General features: G+C 40.2%; 1 protein-coding gene across 1 annotated transcript; it reads left to right on the top strand.

Moving 5' to 3' along the window:
- Window positions 1-13579: 13579 nt before the first annotated feature.
- RPL7 (ribosomal protein L7) lies at window positions 13580-18034 on the top strand. The gene is made up of 7 exons (XM_053468217.1): window positions 13580-13680; window positions 14268-14370; window positions 14617-14783; window positions 14969-15106; window positions 15601-15710; window positions 16047-16257; window positions 17973-18034. Exons 1-6 carry the CDS (start codon window positions 13667-13669, stop codon window positions 16253-16255), a joined length of 741 nt encoding a protein of 246 aa, XP_053324192.1. The 5' UTR covers window positions 13580-13666; the 3' UTR covers window positions 16256-16257; window positions 17973-18034.
- Window positions 18035-18262: the final 228 nt, after the last annotated feature.

Raw genomic sequence — 18262 nt, 5'->3', positions numbered from 1 at the left:
CCATTACCGGGAAACGTCCCTAACACACAGCCGGGAAACCCCGGTAACCCCATGTCCTGAGCGCAAATCGCTTTACGTGCGGAGATTGAATTACTTTGCTTAGTCCATTAACTAAATCCAAGTTAAAGCGAGCACTGCAGTACAGCCCGCGATCCCGCAGACTGCGTGTCACCGCTTACCAGACATCGCAGTATTATCCAGACAGAACACCGGGTGTTCAAATAACCACTTTATTGAGCCAACACAGAAAAGGACGCCAAGTTACATAAGCTTTCAGGACCTCAGAGGTCTCTTCTTCAGATGGAGGAATGTGATAATATGCACATCCACCTCAAAATCCGAATAAAAACACAAGAAATCAAACCCTACAATTTCTGCTGACCCCTGATTTACAAAAGAAAACTTCCGAATCGTCCCATCGTATTTAATTCGGCCGCAAGAAATGCGCGTTCATCCATATCACAGCGCTCAGAATAATCATAAAACACAACCGCCAATGACCTGTCCCCCAAAACACGGGAAACCGGGCACAGAATGACAGCATTTTAGTTTGATTGTAAAAACACAACACGGTAACGTAGGTTAACGCTCACCGAAACCATTAGTAACATATAAAAGTACTAGATATACTTACCACGTAAACATCAATTACATCATATATACATACAAAGTCTGCTTTAGCCTCATTAATGCCTGAGGAAGAGACCGAACAACTTGGTCTCAAAAGCTCGCAATTAAACAATTGTATCATTTTAACTATACTTTTCTCCTGTTTTCTCAACGGCTAACATGGTACAAAACCATTTTATCATATATACATACACACACATACATACATACATACATACACACACATATACACACATACATTCATACACACATACATACATAGATACACACACATTCATACACAGATGCACATACATACATATTAGATATTCCAAGTGCTTCTGTTATGAGATGGAAGGCTGTAGGATAGGCAGTCTATGTATTGCACACATTTCAGTGGATTAACCCTATGGAACCTCACAAGTGGCGCAGACGTCCCTGTTACCCTTGAGTCAGGTGTTTATTGGGAGACAGACACGGTCACGCCATTTGTGTGAGTCAATGGTTTTCTAATGAAAAAAACAAGTGCATTTAGACACAAACAGCAAATACTAATCTTCTAACAGCCATTGGCCACCTTCTTCATGGGTGTCTCCCAGGTCACTTTAGGACACCTGCGTTACACCCCGTTCCCCCCGTTCCCACCTACATATGTTCTCAGAGTGGGGTGCTTAGCTTCACCTTACAGAGATCAAGTCCCGATTAATCCCAGGGATGAGTTAAAGTAGAGCTGTTCGTACATGACTTTGGAAATGCTCGGTGTCTGCTCCTGTAAAGTCTGGAGTAAATGCACTGCGTATATACAGTATATTTCTGTAATGTACACACGGCTGATGATGTGAACGGATGGAACATACTGCCTACAAATACATCAACTACATGCAGAATCCCTCTGCTGTGCAGCTTTATTCATTTATCGCTACAAATATAAATAAACATCTTCTCTTGATTGAGATATTCTGTGAATTATTTTATTTTAGGAAATAATATTAGCACGGTTTTCTTCTCATGAGAAGAGAGGTTCCCCAAGATTAGCCAGGATCTCCGAATGCAAGAAGGGCCACATCATCCCTTCATATTTCATAGTCAATTAACTAAAATACAATACACTGTGTGGGAGACTTTCCTAACAAGGCAGATATTACTATATAGTGACGTTTGTTGTGGTTACATTGTTCTGCTAGACTTGTGGAAATGGCCTAAAAACAATTCGGACAAATTTCTCATTTTGGTTCTAGTGCATTGGTTTTCGGACTACAAATTTTGTTTCCTGCCTTTGGAAACAAAATTGTCACTAACCCTCATCCACTTTCCCACTCTATCTCACTCACGCTCATTCACGTTCTCTCACACTCTCATTCACTCTCACATGCTCTCTGAATGTCTCCTTCTTCTCTTATCTCTACTTCTACTTCTTCTTTCTTCATCCGCTTCTCCCTGTGTCTTCTTTCTTCACCCACTTCTCCTTGAACTTGGCCCCCATTCCTCCAATCGGGGGATGTGCCCAGAGGCTCCGCCATTTTGGGGGTGTTCACTAGAAGGGCCGACTAATAAAGACAGATACGTGGAGAAAGAGAAGCGCTTCTGCACCTCTCTTTCTCCGCGAATCTATCTGCGTTATTTAGGCCCCTGGGAGCACTTTCTTTTTGCGGGAGAAGAAAGACAAGAAAGAAGAACAACAATAACAAAATCTCTAGACTGTAAGCTCTTTTGAGCAGGGCCCTCCTCACCTGTTGTCTCTGTTAGTCAATTTGTAATGTAACATTCTACTTGTTATGTCCTGTCTACCCATTGTACAGCGCTATGGAATTTGATGGCGCTATATAAAACAATAAATAATAATAATAAGAGTCCAAACAAGAAGTGGAGCTGCAGGAAAGGAGACAGGGACACAAAAGTGGTCAGTGAAGGTAAGGAGACATTAAGAGAGAGCCTGTGAGAGCGAATGATAGTGAGAGGGCACGAGTAAGACTGAGAGTGCAAAAAAAACAACGAAGTTTGAACAAAAATTCTGAGCTCTTTGTTTCATTTTTGTTTGTTTCGTTGGGGTCCCTGCCTCGTTTCGGACGGATGTAGGAATCAGAGATGTAAATTACAAATATGGCTACCGGGTGGGCCCACGGGCCTCTCTACAGTTAGGAAAGGTTAGTGTGTGCAATTAAATTGCAGCGATTTCTTTGAATTAATGGAGAGGATTATGGGATCGTACAACACTTTGGACAGATGTTCAATATACACATTTGCTAGCAATTTTTACGTGCACTATGTACATATATTTTTCATTTAATAACAGCAAAATAATATATTGCCATTTCTAATAGACCATCGCCGCAGTCCGCTGTCGTTTGTTTAGCTTGCAGCGTGTGATTTGCTGCGATCCCCGGCACTTTACACCTGGCATTAATTACCCCGTTAAGTGGTGTCTATCATTCACGCTGCAGATTTAAAGCCGAGGTTGTAAAAGCAGGAAATCAATTTTTATACCAAAATGTTCCATAAAACCACATCAGAACATGATAAATAAGCATAATTAAACGCTTGTAAAATAGCTGGAGATAGCTGATCCCTTTAACTCTTTAATGGTGCGCAGATATCGCTCTGTTCTGGATGCCTCTGCATCGCCCATAATGCCGCTCATTGTTTCTTAACAAACCTGATTCGCAAGACTTAGTCCGGCCATCGTAGGTTTCCGTTTAACAGAACCAAGCTTTAGTTAATAAGGCTAAGTTTAGCAAGACGGTTCGTCAACATAACTTAGGTTTGTCAATAAAACTGGCTGTGGCTCATCCATTGTACAGCGCTGTTGAATAACATGGGGTTTATTAATTAATAATAATAATTAAGGAAAACCATCTCCTACTAAACAATCCCCAATCTTATCTTTTCTGTTAATAATAATTTTCGGAGCTTCTAAAGGCTAAAGCGGGCCAGGCACCCGGGAACTGAGGCTCCCAGCGGGGTCAGTTTATGCACATTAGTTGGGTGAAGGGTTTGGGGAATGAGGCCTTGCTGGAGCAGACAGGGCCTACCATGATGCACACAGCTCTCACAACTCCATTCCACCAAACATCAAGTGATTCAATTTGGGTCCAATAAAAAGGTATTAACTGCCACTAAAGAGTTCACCTAAAAAACATGAGATATATAAATGATAGAGTTACACTGTATCCCACATCCTCTACTTGGTCACGTTAAAGACCCCCACAGGATGAGATGTACCGTATTCATTACACTAGGAGTATTTAAGTAGACTGAGCATTTCAATGTAGTGGCATCATTATGAAGAAAGTCATGTATAATTTTGCAGGTTAAGGATGTCAATTTACTAATCCTGCCATGTAATACCACCATGCGTTATACAACTCACTAATCCCACCATGCGTTATACTACTCACTAATCCCACCATGTAATACCACCATGCGTTATACCACTCACTAATCCCACCATGCGTTATACCACTCACTAATCCCACCATGTAATGCCACTATGCGTTATACCACTCACTAATCCCACCATGTAATGCCACTATGCGTTATACCACTCACTAATCCCACCATGCGTTATACCACTCACTAATCCCACCATGTAATGCCACCATGCGTTATACCACTCACTAATCCCACCATGTAATACCACTATGCGTTACAATGTCTAATACCAGTCAACATTTCCTCCAGCAAAGGATGAACCAGCGCTGAATGTCAGGAGATGCCTTGAAAGCCCCTTTTCCGATTTAACTCAGCCCTTCTTGCTGGGAAGTTGAAATTGTAGCAAACACGAAATTGTGGTATACATCACACAACTTATTAATGTCCAAAAGGCACAAACGGCACTTTATCGTGACGATTCATTACTTTAATACAACGCTAAAAAGGTACCACTCAGTATGTACTCAGCATTTTATAGGATGATTGAAACGACCAATATATCATCACAAAAGCGAGTGCGGCTGACATAAATGGAAATGGCGCATGATAAAGCCACATCACTCATAAAGAATATGAATGGCTTCTATCATAGTGCTTCAGAGGTGAAATGTGCTGTGATTTGTAACAGAGGAAGATGCTTTGAAAGCCAAGTTCGCATTATCATGCAATTCTCCTTATTATCCGTGGAAGACACATTCCTCGTCAAGATGAAAGTGCAATTTATATCGTTTGCTAGACTCCTGTCGCTCCCGAAATCCCCCAAAAATCAAGCCGTGTAATTTATGATTTGCAGTACATGATGCGTTGATAATGTGAAAGCCCCATATGTGCATAGCTGCATTCTTTAAGATACGAGACGTTTGCTTATCTTTAAGATAAATGCCATTGCCTATTTCCAACCTGCAGAGAGATATGCAAGATAGTTACAGTGCAGACAGGAGGAGAAGGCGGCAGTCTGAATGATGGCTGCTCATTCCAGTCTTCAGAAGGTGATTCCATCGAATTAAATAGTGATTGATAATGCTGGATTATCCGGAGAAACAGGCTGTTGGTGCATAGATTCCTTATATGTGTGTATTTCTATACCATTACTTGCTTACACAAGACTCTACATAAGCATACATATACCATACACATATTGCGTATATACTAGTCCACAGAGAATATATAACTAAGCCATTGTCCTCAGGTGATCTTTGGAGGATATGGTGATCTTTGTCTTCTTGGCAAAGTTCTGTAGGAAGGTATTTATTTTATTCAACATTATAGAATTAGTGTGATGGAAATAAGTCTAACCCATTTAGGCTATGAATATTCAACATCAATGTAGGCGGTAATATTTTTTATTATCTCTATAACTAGCAAGCTACTAACTTTGTTAGAGGAGCTCCACACCAGTGTCAAGGGCCTGAAGCGTAGCGGTTCTGACACCTTGCACCAAAATTGCTTTTTATACATAACCCAAATCTACACGCGCGGCACAGAATCACCAGCCGCTGTTAGAAGCCTTGCACGAGTCTAGCGTTTGTCCTGGATGCGGTTATTCTGACAGATGTTGTTGGCTTTATCCTGGATTTGGCCTATAGGTAAACAAATACACAAACAAACTGTTTCCTATTACCAAATACTGTTTCCACTTAACATCAGAACAACCGCAAGAATTATGTATGAGGTTCTGAAGCCACCAGGGGGGTCTAAAGCCGACATACAGCAACGTACCTTTCATTATTAATCATAACTATTTTATTCCAGTATGCCAGTTCCATGGCTAAGATTAGGTTTCCAGGATCATGCAATCTAACTTCGTACCCTTCAATTTGTTGTTGCAAAACCTTTCCTGTAATTCCTATTAGAAGGACAAAGGTCCAGTGAGTCACTTTGCAAACAGATTTAGTTGTGCTTGCATAAAGATTTAGTGGTGATTTTTCACTTTTTACATTAATCTAGTTGTATATGAAATTGAAGTACTAGTTTATTTATTTTTTTTTATTAACCTTGAGTAACTTTTCATTATGGATAACGACTTAGATTCAGTTTATGTCCAGGCTTTAAATGAAACATAACCCCCGCATCGAGATTTGAGAAAGAATCAAGGACCCCAGAAATTATATAGAAAAGATGATAATTGGGTATATTCCCTTACTTTTATTGTCCTTGTGATAAGGCCACAGAGAAGTTTTGGGTTGCATCTGCAAAGGGCTTACTTAGCCCAGCAATAGCCAAGAGATTCAATTCTTCAATTCAGGTTTTTCATTTAGGAGTTATAAGGAGTCAAAAAAGTGGACCATGTTGGTGATGTCCCTGAGGCTCCTTACTAACCCAGACCCCATCAAGTCCACATTAAACATTTCTTTCACAGGCAACTAACAGCGATGGGATGGTGCTGGTTTTCCCAGAAGAGGTCCTCTTGGAAATTATTGAGGACTATAAGTAAGGCAGCTTGTGGAAGCCAGGAGTTGTTTGGTGATGGCAAATTTGCAGCTATAGGAGGCAAGATCATGTGTGGATGTTCACTAAAATTGCTTATCTTTCTTGTAAACCTAGTGGAAACGTAAATAGTGTTTTAGAAAAAATAGTGTTTATATCTTTTCCTTTTTTTGTGTGTTTTCAAAAAAGCATCATAAGCAACATTTCTGTTGTAACGGGCAAAACTGGGTACAAAGGAACATTTTTGTCTGGCTCAGCATGGTTTTGTTGCCTCAACTAAATGATGGCTTAAATATCAGCCTCTAGGTTTTGCTACTAGTAATAAATTGTTTATTTTGCTATTGGTATTGATAAACAGCTATACATTACTGAAGCATTAATAAAGAAAGTGCAGAAGAGTACCACTTAGTCTTTTTTTTCATACAGTCCAAAGGGTAAGGGTTCCAAACAATACCGATTTTAACGAAAAGCAATATATAGAAGTGGCCGGTACAATTTATCTCTAAATAAAAAGGGCAGGTTCTATGGGAATAGTGGATCTTATCTGCTTACAAACTTTATGTTTCTGATAAATGTTTTCTGAATATTTCTTAGTCAAAGTGCACCTCCTTCTGGTTGGTTAGAGATATACGGCCTGTGTAATGTCAGACGCTGCCTCTTAGTACCACCTAGTGGCAAATACTGAGAAACCCCAAGAAATTCTCATTTTCTAGACAGTATAAAGAGAAAATATGGAACCGCAAGGTTTAAAAATGAAACTTCTCGTAATAGGTTTTTACTGATCAAAGGTGATTCTGTATTACAAATCAACAGAATAACACTATGTTGTGTAAGTAGTGAGATCGGTGCATAGTAGAGCATTTATTGTTGGGGAAGTCTACAAGACATTTCACTGATTTGGTCTAGAGCTGACCCTGGGTTTCATAGAACATCAAGAACCAGGCAACTGTGTGTTAGCCATTTGTTATATCTGTATTAGCTCTATTATTTTAGCCCAATCTACTGTAAAAACACAGAGTTTGAATTACTCGGTCGTAATCACCCAGCTGCACACTCTGAAGTCAATAGAGGAACATCCTTCCTTAGCTTTGCCATAAGGAATCAGGTCATTGTGGTGTTTGAGGTGGCAAAGTCACACACAATATTGCATGACTGACTTCAATGGCAGCCTCCATGTCTGCAGCCAAAAGATGTCTATGGGGACAAAATGAGAAAAAACCCTAACCTACATTACTGTACACAGCACCGGATTTTATGCTCACGGAGAAAAATGTTTTTCGCCCACAGGACCTCTCCCACCTCAGTGCATCGTTTTACATTTATCGACAGTGAACTGCTGCTCCAACATACTTGAGCATTATTTTAAATAATTAGCCATTTGGCTTATTCCACCAGGGATGTCTACCCAAGACCTGTGTATTGTCTGCAAAGAGCCAGAATTTACCTTCGAGACTTTTGTTTTATTGGACTAGTTGGCTGGACCTCTGCCTGAGCCGTTCCCAACTCTTTGAAGTTTACCATAACACCATAAATATTTGTTTTATTATAATTTATAATTAAAATTGCTTTCTATTCTCTTTCACTAGGGCACCTTTTCTAATGTATTTGCACCTAATGCACATTAAAAGTCTGTGTGATTACTCTACACCTGTAATACTGTACTTACTGAGACTATCCTGTATCATACTGTATATCTGTAAGTGCTATAAAAGGTAGAGCATTTGTGAGGTCAGGGACTGATGTTGGGTGAGAAGGCCTGGCTCACAATCTCCATTCCAGTTTATTCCAAAGGTGTTTGATGAGGTTGAGTTCGGGACTCTGTGCGGCTGGTCAAGTTCTGCCACACCAAACTTATCCAACCATGTCTTTATGGACTTTGCTTTGTGCGCTGGGGCACAGTCATGCTGGAATAGAAAAGGGCCTTCCCCAAACTGTTCCTACAATGTTGCAAGCATTACATTGTCCGAAATGTCTTGGTATGTTAAATCATTAAGATTTCTCTTCACTGGAAGTAAGAAGCCCAACTCCTGAAAAACAGACCCAGAGACCCCAGGCCAGAGTCCAGTGGCGGCGCACTTTACACCAGTCGATCCAACGCTTGGCATTGTACTTGGTGATGTGAGGTTTGCATTCAGCTGCTCTGCCATGAAAACTCACTCCATGAAGCACCCGACGCACAGTTTTTGTGCTGATATTAAAGCCAGCGGAAGTAGTGGAATGCCTGTGGACTAAGCAGAGCGTTGGCGACTTTTGCACACCATGCACCCTCAAGGTTGTAAGCTCTGCGAGCCGGGCCCTCTTCACCTAATGTATCGGTTTGTCTTAGTCCGTCTATTCAAGTTTTGTCAGACCCCTTGAATATATGTATTGTATTAAGTTCTGCGTAAACTGTTGGCGCTATATAAATAAAACATGGTCTTCCACTTTGTGGCCGAGTTGCTGCTGTTCCTAAATGTTTCCACTTTCGAATAATACCTCTTATAGTTCATGTGGAAGATCTAGCAGCGATACAATTCAACAAACTGACTTATTGCTAAAGGTGGCATCCTATCACAGATCCATGCATGAATTCACTGAGCTCTTCAGAACAAAAATGCATGGCTGGTTTATACACCTGTGGCAATGGGTCTGATTTAAACACCCGGATTTAATGATGCGTGTGGGCGTACATAAAGCGCTACAATTGACTTCAATGGGAGTACCTTCTTGCTACCGATTGGCAATGGAGTGAAAAATGGGACTGTGCTGGGGTTGTGCGTTGCAATATATATAAATATATATAGTGACGGCTACGTAGGAGATATGTAGCTTACAAAGTGGGCTCAGACAGCTCTCCTACACAGCTGGCACTCCGCAATCACAAAATACTTCTCTGTAGTATAGTGGGGCTGCATATAGGCTTTACGGGTAACCGGCTGCTTTCCTTTACCTACCCCTGTGGTCGTCTCACGTGTTTTAGAACACACGAGACATACAGTACCTTCTCTGAAAATAATAATATAAAGGGGAAAAAAACATCAAAGGAATAAAGTACTTTAATATGCATTCATAGATGGTGGGGCTCCATGGGACCCTGTAGCGTCCGCTGAAAATGCTTTAATATTAAAATTAACTGTTTACATGCAAATAACTATTTTTTTAATGGCAGCTGTGTGCTATAGCTTTGTGACCATGTAAAAAGGAACATAACTCCTAAATGTGTTGGCTTTCTGGCACGTGTGAAAAATAGGTGGGAAGATAATCAGCACATGACCACAACGCTGATGTAAGCTAATTACTAGCTAAGCACTAATGAAATTTCCCATTGTTGGCTATAATTTCATTACACCCATTGACGGCAGCCTTTAGCCCAAGGCAACGGCACAGCAGACACATGAGGTCCACCAACCTCAACACTTCACACGGATATATCCGGTTACACAACTACACATAAACACCGAATCAACCAACGCCAAAGAAGACATACAACTTTTTGGGAAGTTAATATGCATTTCCTGTTTTTGGAACAGACACCATAGTGTCTTTAGGTATTTCTATATATTTTTTTAAATATTGCAAAAAATTCAAACATACACACATATAACATTTAAGTTTCCAATACACGCATTTGTATGCAATCAATGATATGGCACATTATATTCAACGTAAATTGTTATTTTCCTCTCATCGGATATATCTTTCGAAGTCTCATGTTAAATTAGACTCTCAACTCCCCAGCTTTAACGTAGTAACAAATGTATATTATTATAAAAGAAAAATATATGCACAAACATACGTATGGCCACTTACCAATGTAACCAGTCAAGCTGCAATCCCCCCCCCGACGGACTACTTCCCATTATAAAGATGTCATTGTAGGTACAAGAGGCTGCATTTATTGGGAGAATTGCTTTTATTTTTTTTAATTTATTTTTTTTAGGGGTCAGTGAAATTATTATTTTTTTCTCCTTAGCTGAAAAGATGCTATTTCCTCTTCTTGATGCATTATAGTTTTAAGGCTACGTGTAGAGACTCACGAAAAGAGGTATAACGCAAGACTCTAAGTTGATCCAATAAAGCTACCTATTCACAAAACTATGGAGGGGAGAAATTCCTGGAGATAAGAACCATTTGGTCCAACTAGCCTGTGCTTTAATAATACATGTTTTATGCTGCTAGATGAAATATTTGAACCCACCTTGATTCATATAAAACTTAGAGTTTAGCGTTTAACCTTCCTAAAAAAAATATTTTTTTATTATAAATTTAGAAAATGACAACAATAGTATACAAGTGAATTTTCGCTATATTTGTTTGTTTCCCATTCCAAACGAATAAAAACATACAAACATAGGCAAATATAAATAGACAAGTTAAAATTCCCTTAGTCATCAGAGCTATTATTATATTGGTTTACAGTCGTGTATCACCGGCACCACCAGGACTTGTATTACTTGAATTATTCCTGTTACTTTGGATATTTTATTTTGCCATCAAAATTAACTATCTTCTATTGACAATCTAACTTGCCCTGTTGCAATTGATCTATCCATAAATTCCAGAAGTGATATTTGTTTCTATTCCAAATTGATTGGGATATGATTCCTTTTTTCCATCTGACATTGATAAATTAATTGTGCTTTAATGTAATTCCAAATAATCCCTTCTGGCCTTCTCCAGTTTCTTGCCACTTCCATTTTGATGGCTGTTAATAAGTGGAGAAGTCAGAGTTCCTATTTATCCGTAGTAGGGAGATTTAAATGTAACAAATCTAACTCAGGGGTCAGTCTCCACTCTCGCTTCTAAACGAGAGGCTATTTTTTTCCAAAATGTGTTAATAGGGGTACAACTCCACCAGATGTGTAGTTCATCTGCCCTTGGTGCTCCACATCTCCAGCAATTAGGAATTTTGTTTGTATACATGTTTGCTAATATTGTTGGTACTCTGTACCATCTATTCATTAACTTAAACTGGAGTTCATTGAGCTTCCTGAAAATTATATTTACAAAAATCTTACTTTTTTAGGTGCAAGTATATGCAGACTAAGTACTAATACACTACATTATAGAACAAAAAAATCATAAAACAAAGAAATCATAAAACAAAAACGTCAGTTGGGTTTATTCACTAAAGAGGGGATGGCTGGAAAGTCGCAGTGTGGTCTCCACCTCTCTTGAGCTTTAGATCCAAGAACAGCCGGGACAGTCCCATGTGATGGATGGTGAAATCATTTATTGAATCATGAGAAATTATTCATGGATGTAACTTTGTAACGCAGTCGAAAACCACAACTCTCCTACTAACTCCTGCGTTCATGAACAAACTCCAAGGAGTACCTTGAAAAGGGACACTCCAGCCATGGTATAAATGTAAATGCATAGGATAGCTGTGTGGCCCCTGTACATTTTTATAGCGTACCCCTTGCAAATACATGGGGCGATTTTTTTTCAGGACTGGGGATCAAACCCATATGCTTATGTCTTTTGCACCAGCAAGGAAACATCTGTCATTAGACACTGTAGGGTCTCTCTAGGCTGATATATCAATTATAAAGGAGCTCACCTAAATTTGCACTCAATAATGGAGAATTCTCTGCATGCAGCGTTAATACCGACGCCACCAGAAACAAAATAGAAGTAACATAGTTCCCAGAGGGGCTGCAATCAGCAATGGAGGGCAATGGAGCTAGCATGCAGCTAAATCAGCTGTTGTGGGGATCAAAGTGAGATTTTTTTTTAAAAAAAAGGTAATATATTAAAAAACAAAACAAACAAAAAACTAAATGAATACCAGGGATGTCACCATTAAGTCATAAGGAATACTGTCTGGTTCCAAGAGAGATCCACAAGGTCCTTCAAGATCTTAAAGTAAAAAATGATTAAGTAGTTATAAATTAATACAAAAAAAGTTTTCAACATATAAAATTGCATTATTTTTTTACGCAGGGGATGAAAAAAAATGCGTGTTTTTTGACATATTCATAGATAAAAAGTGGTACCACAAAATACATAAATTATGTGGGTACATTAAACATGGAATAGGACGTCCATGATAGAATAGATATAGAACAAAAAAATAAATAACCTATAACACACGTGTCTGGCCAAATTAATTTAGTTGGGCTAAAAGCTGTAACGGCAGCAGTTCCCCATTAGCGTGACGCAATCTGCTACTCGATTAACGCGTTTTATTGGTTGCCGGCAGGTATATAATTTTGCGTTTTCTGCAATCAATGACATCAGCATTCTGAAAATCTTTTATCGCTATGATTTTACTTGTGCATAAATAAGAAAAGGAAAAAAAAGCCTGACATTGTTTATTTTAACAGAAGACGGCCTCCCGGAGGCAGCATTAGCAAGTCTACTGTTTACAAACAAACAGAGGCTTTTCAAGTACATTTCCTAGCAAAACAGATCAAGGTTGGACCCGGCAGCCGTGCCCGGCACAGGACCATGCGCTTCCAGCTGCGAGCATTTACGGGATTTAATAGTCCGCAGCGAAAGGATGACATAAGTCTGTATAAGGCCTAGTTATGTAGTCATTTACCACCTTCAGGTAAATTCCATTACAGCTATGGAAAAAAGTTACTAACAGCTGCCTTTGTTGCCATGGAACTATAAATAAAGTTTCTAAGCTTTGATTGACGGACTGGACACCGTACGTTTGGCGTTACGTAGCATCGCGTTTTCTTAATGCGAACGCCTCTTGTACATTCAAGACCGGGCACGACCCTAACCGCATAGTTCTGAACGAGAACTGCGCCGGTGGCAGAGCTAAGCATCATGGGAGTTGTAGTTCTATAGCAGCAGCACTAAAAGCGAACATACTTGCGCCAACGACGCACAGCATTAGGGCGAGTAACGGGGACAGCCGACAGGGTTTTTGCGGAACAGATTTCGCACTGCCGTCTAAAAGAGAAACTTTAATAAAACGCAAACACAGACAAATGTCAGCGTCTGCCCCAAAATGTAATCACAATATTTTGTATGCGTCGTTGTCTCACGCGGCGGGTGTTCTCTCAACCCCGAAAGCCTCCGCTTTCTCAAGGGCCGACTATCACTAGACAAACCCAACACCTAACTACAAACAAACGTCTGCCTTCGGGCTCCAGCAGTATGTAATGCGCAGGCTTCAAGTCACGTCCCAACGCGATGACGTTTCCATGCCGCGTCCTTAAGGGAGCTCTGCGCATGCGTACCTTCCTCTTTTCCGGTGGTGAACATGGCGGGGACAGAGTGAGTATCTTGTGGCCTCTGTGTAATCTTTAGTAATCCGCCAAATATGTCGCTCCCCGGCAATGTTCCTTTACATTTATCGAATCATCATATGCTAGTGCAGCCATAGCGATGATTATTTGCTTGGCTGATCCTGGCTGAGGAAGAGTATGAAGGGGGTAACAGTCTGTGCTGTTGTGGCCGGCTTCGGATGCGGCCTCCTTCCACACCGGTCCCGTACAGTGTAATATACGTTATATGCTTGGCTTTCGCATTACTTGTCTGGCAGCCGCTTACAGTTATACGCGTTATACCGCTTGGGCCTCCGTCCGACACGTTATAAGAGTGCTTCTCACTTATACCCGTTTCCCTTAATGCTGATCTGTCACTAATAAAACGGTGTGGTGGCTGCTTTGGAGTTAATACTGGCTGTCTGTGCTATTGATTAAAAGTTGATCTGTATTTTAACCATCACGTTTCCTGATCGGTTGTGCTTCTCGTGGTTATTTGGGAGGAGGATGTGAGGGGTTAATAGTTTAACATGCAGGAGTGACTGCTGCTCGGGTGTTTAAACCTCCTTTGTAACATATAGAATATGTTTATTTCAGAGAGAAGAAGTTGCCCTCTGTTCCTGAAAGCCTTTTGAAAAGGCGAAAGCTTTTTGCAGCTCAAAAAGCTAAGCGAGTCAAGAAGATAATTGCTGATAAAAAGGTGAGCTTGTGTAGTAGGGTATGTCATTATATGCGGATGCCACAATCGTTCATATTTAAAGTCTTAATGTTTCCCTAAGGGTTCATTTATTTGGGGTGTCTGAGTTTAAACCACCTGATCTATAATCTGACAGATAGTGTTGACAAAATACAGTAGATAAGCTGAATATGTAATATCTATCAGCTGGGTATGATGCTTAAATGCTGTGCCTGTACATCTATATAACATGGCTTACCTACAATGCAGGTGCGCAAAGAAAAAAGAAAGATCATCTACAAGAGAGCTGAAGGTTACTACAAGGAATACAGGCAATTGCAGAGGCGTGAAATTCGCCTGGCCCGTATGGCCCGCAAAGCTGGAAACTACTATGTACCCGCCGAACCCAAATTGGCCTTTGTGATCAGAATTAGAGGGTAAGTTGTATTAATGTGTGTGTGTATGTGTGTGTAGATATAAAATATATATTTATGAAAATATGTTGAATATCGGTTGTAGTTTGTCAGTCTGAAAGTTTTAGTGCGCAATCTTGTGAGATTCCCTTGAAAATGTTTGTCCTGGTATTGTCAGCCATGTCTGACCAAACTCTCTTCTCTTACAGTATTAATGGTGTCAGCCCCAAGGTGCGCAAGGTATTGCAACTCCTCCGCTTGCGCCAGATCTTCAATGGCACATTTGTGAAACTCAACAAGGCATCTATTAACATGCTGAGGCTGGTGGAGCCCTACATTGCTTGGGGGTAAGATATGGTTTGTGATGAGGAATACAAACTCACTTTCTTTGATATTGTGCTGTATGTTGAGTGTTAGGGTTGCGGATGTTCATACGCAGTGATTTGAGTACTTATGCCAAATACATCTCTTTAGGCTTTGTGTCCAGTTACTAATGTGTAAGTCTGTCTTGGGTTTCTACAGTAATGGAAGGGTGGTGTAGCTGCTCTGGCACACAGCAATCTCACTGATTAAACAAATTGGATTTTTCTATGAATCTATCTACTCTTGCTCTGTTTGGAGATTGTACAGTCCTTCAGCTTGGTTTGTCTAAAGGTCTTGCATGGTATAGAGAAATCCAAAACTTGTTTTTTCTTAACCCCTCTTACATGTACGGACTCAAAATGCATTGTTTTCAATGGGTTTAGGGACTGCCCATTGTCCTTAAGGGGTTAAGTGTTTGCATCTGTCTTGGGTTCTGTTTTTTGAATGGTGTCAATAAGTGTGTTCCTGTAACTTTCAGTTATCCCAACCTGAAGTCTGTGAAGGAGCTTATCTACAAGCGTGGATACCTGAAGGCCCACAAGCAACGTATTCCTCTGACAGACAACACTCTCATTGAAAAACGCCTTGGTAAATAACACAACATACCGATTAGCATTGCTAGCTTACTAGAATGTGTTCTTGTTTTTCTATTGCCACCTTTGTCAATTTTAAGACGTACAAACAGCAGGGTATAACCTGTTGGCGTAGTGTTAAAAAAATAAATCCTGGGATGTGCTTGTAATATATAATTGATGCTTCTGCCTCATTTCTGACCTTTTTGTTAACACAAGCAATTCTAAGTACTTGCGTAGAATGTGTGCATAACTGCTCAACTCTACAATAACCCTTATTGCGTTCATGTAAAAATGGACACCAATATACGCTTAAATGTATTTGGACTGTATTATTGTTTCTCCTCTGTAGGCAAATGTGGCATCATTTGTGTGGAAGACCTGATCCATGAGATCTACACGGTTGGCAAAAACTTCAAAAAGGCAAACAACTTCCTGTGGCCCTTCAAACTCTCTTCTCCCAGGGGTGGTATGAAGAAGAAAACCATACACTTTGTGGAAGGTGGTGATGCTGGCAACAGGGAAGATCAGATTAACAGGCTTATAAGGAGAATGAACTAAAGGTGACTTTCTTTTTATTTATTTACTTTCTCTCTAGTAAAATTGCACTTTGAAGATCAAGCTGTATAATGTAAATATAAATGATTGAAGCAATACTAGTTTGGCTCCAGATTTTGGGCTTGCGGTATGTAGTTGCACAGCATATATTGAACTTTGTTACAGTGCTAGGTCAGTCACTGGGCTTTGTGGCCGTTTTAGCAGTTGACAAACTGCTGGAATGCCCATATTGTATAATGCTTTTAAAGCCTGTACGTGCCTCAAATTGCTTAACCAATGCAAAGTATGTGGTTCATGTAGATTGCTGTATAACTTGGTCTACTACCGAAGTGATGTGCTGCACACAGATGATTCTATGCTGGTTGGGACCGATTGTAGTGTAGCCTATTTTCAGTTCAATTATAGTAGTAGTCTGAAACACCGGTGAGCTGCTTCTGCAGCCCTGTAAAGCGTAGCTACATCTGGTTTCTTTGCATTGCCACACTTACCGAATTGTGCAGTCCTTTCAACCTTTATTGCTTTTAAATGGACAGTATACTGTCCCTGGTGACCCCACTAAAGAATGCATATTAAGTTACTTTTCATATACATTCCTGCCTCGATCATGGTCTGATTCCCATCACATTCTCCTTCCACGGAATACTGCATTTGGTTTCTGTGCATGTGCGGGACTTTCATGGTTTCAGCTGAAAATGCCACAGTGAAGCTGGGACCCCAAAGACTCTGCTTTTTGGTGGGGTATGTGGGTTGTCTATTTGGCTCCCACATTCCCTTGAAGACTTGAGTGGGTCTTCACCACCTTTTTAAGAAAGGGGGGTGTTTAGCTCTGGTGTAAGCTGTTGTCAATCACAGCCAGTAAAAACAATGTGTGGAAGGAGTTGTCTTTAGACTTCCATCCACTGGTGATCTGAGCTATCTCTGGCTGACTAGTAGCAAGTATATGTGCAAGGAGATAAAGCTCAACACACCTCCTAGATGGAAAACAGCTTGTTGTCGGGAGTGCAAAGTGACAAAGTATAGACAACAAACTGCCCATCACCTGTGGGATGGCTTAAGGTGCATATAGTCTGTTAACTAAAGGTTTTGGTCTTAAGTGCATGTTTGGAAATGGTACAAATAAGAGGGCAACCTGTGATCCTGTTGCCCTTTTCAGCATGCGAGTGGGGTAAGACAAAGGTACTGCGATGTGCTGCCACATCACGCTCTGTGTAACTTTATACAGTAGATTGTAAGGCAATCTGACTGTCCTTTACCTACAAATCATTTGACTTGATTTAAGCCAAGGTTCCGCTTTTGGCACTTGCAGAAACCAAAGGTGCTCTAAGTCCTTAAGATGAATATATTGTGCTTTATTAGACTCTTAGAGTGGCTGAGCTGCATATTGCATTGTTTAGCTTGAAGAGACTTTTAAAATATCTTGGTCCCTTAACCATATTCTGGCGGCCCAGGGAAGCTCACTGATGTGGGGCCTTCGTAATCTATAGAAAAACTTCAACTCCTACATTGCTCAAAAAAACCTCATACAGAACAAATAAAGGCTTCTGATTCATCAAATTGTTCTTGGTGAAATGTCACTTGGCCAGACATATCGTCAAATCTACAAAGATCTAGCTTGCCTTGCTGTATGCTGTTAACTTGTAATTTGGTTCATATAGGACTTGTAGATATGTCTATTTTTTATATTGCCTTCCTAAACTTTTTTATTTTTTTTTCTTTGCAGGTTTTTAAAAGAATACAGTTTTTTCTTCTGCAGTCTGTTAATAAATCCTGTTTCACACCTTGCCTTGTGTCTTCCTATTACCTTCTGTGTACAACTTTGCTATTCTGGTACCACTTAAGCTAAATCTTGAATGGGGGTGTAGAACATCTCCGCAGGCACTAGGGGCATCCGTACATCTCTTGTATTCTTAGCTTGGTCACAGCTCCTTTCGTTACACAGTGTGGGGTGGCTTCCAAGATCTGAACCTTTCAGACACTATATTAAACAGCAGATAAGCCAGTTTAGGACAA

The sequence above is a fragment of the Spea bombifrons genome, chromosome 5, assembly GCF_027358695.1.
Source record: "Spea bombifrons isolate aSpeBom1 chromosome 5, aSpeBom1.2.pri, whole genome shotgun sequence".
Taxonomy (NCBI): Eukaryota; Metazoa; Chordata; class Amphibia; order Anura; family Pelobatidae; genus Spea; species Spea bombifrons.
The sequence above is the reverse complement of the archived record's forward strand: the minus strand, read 5'-3'. Positions and strand labels throughout refer to the sequence as shown.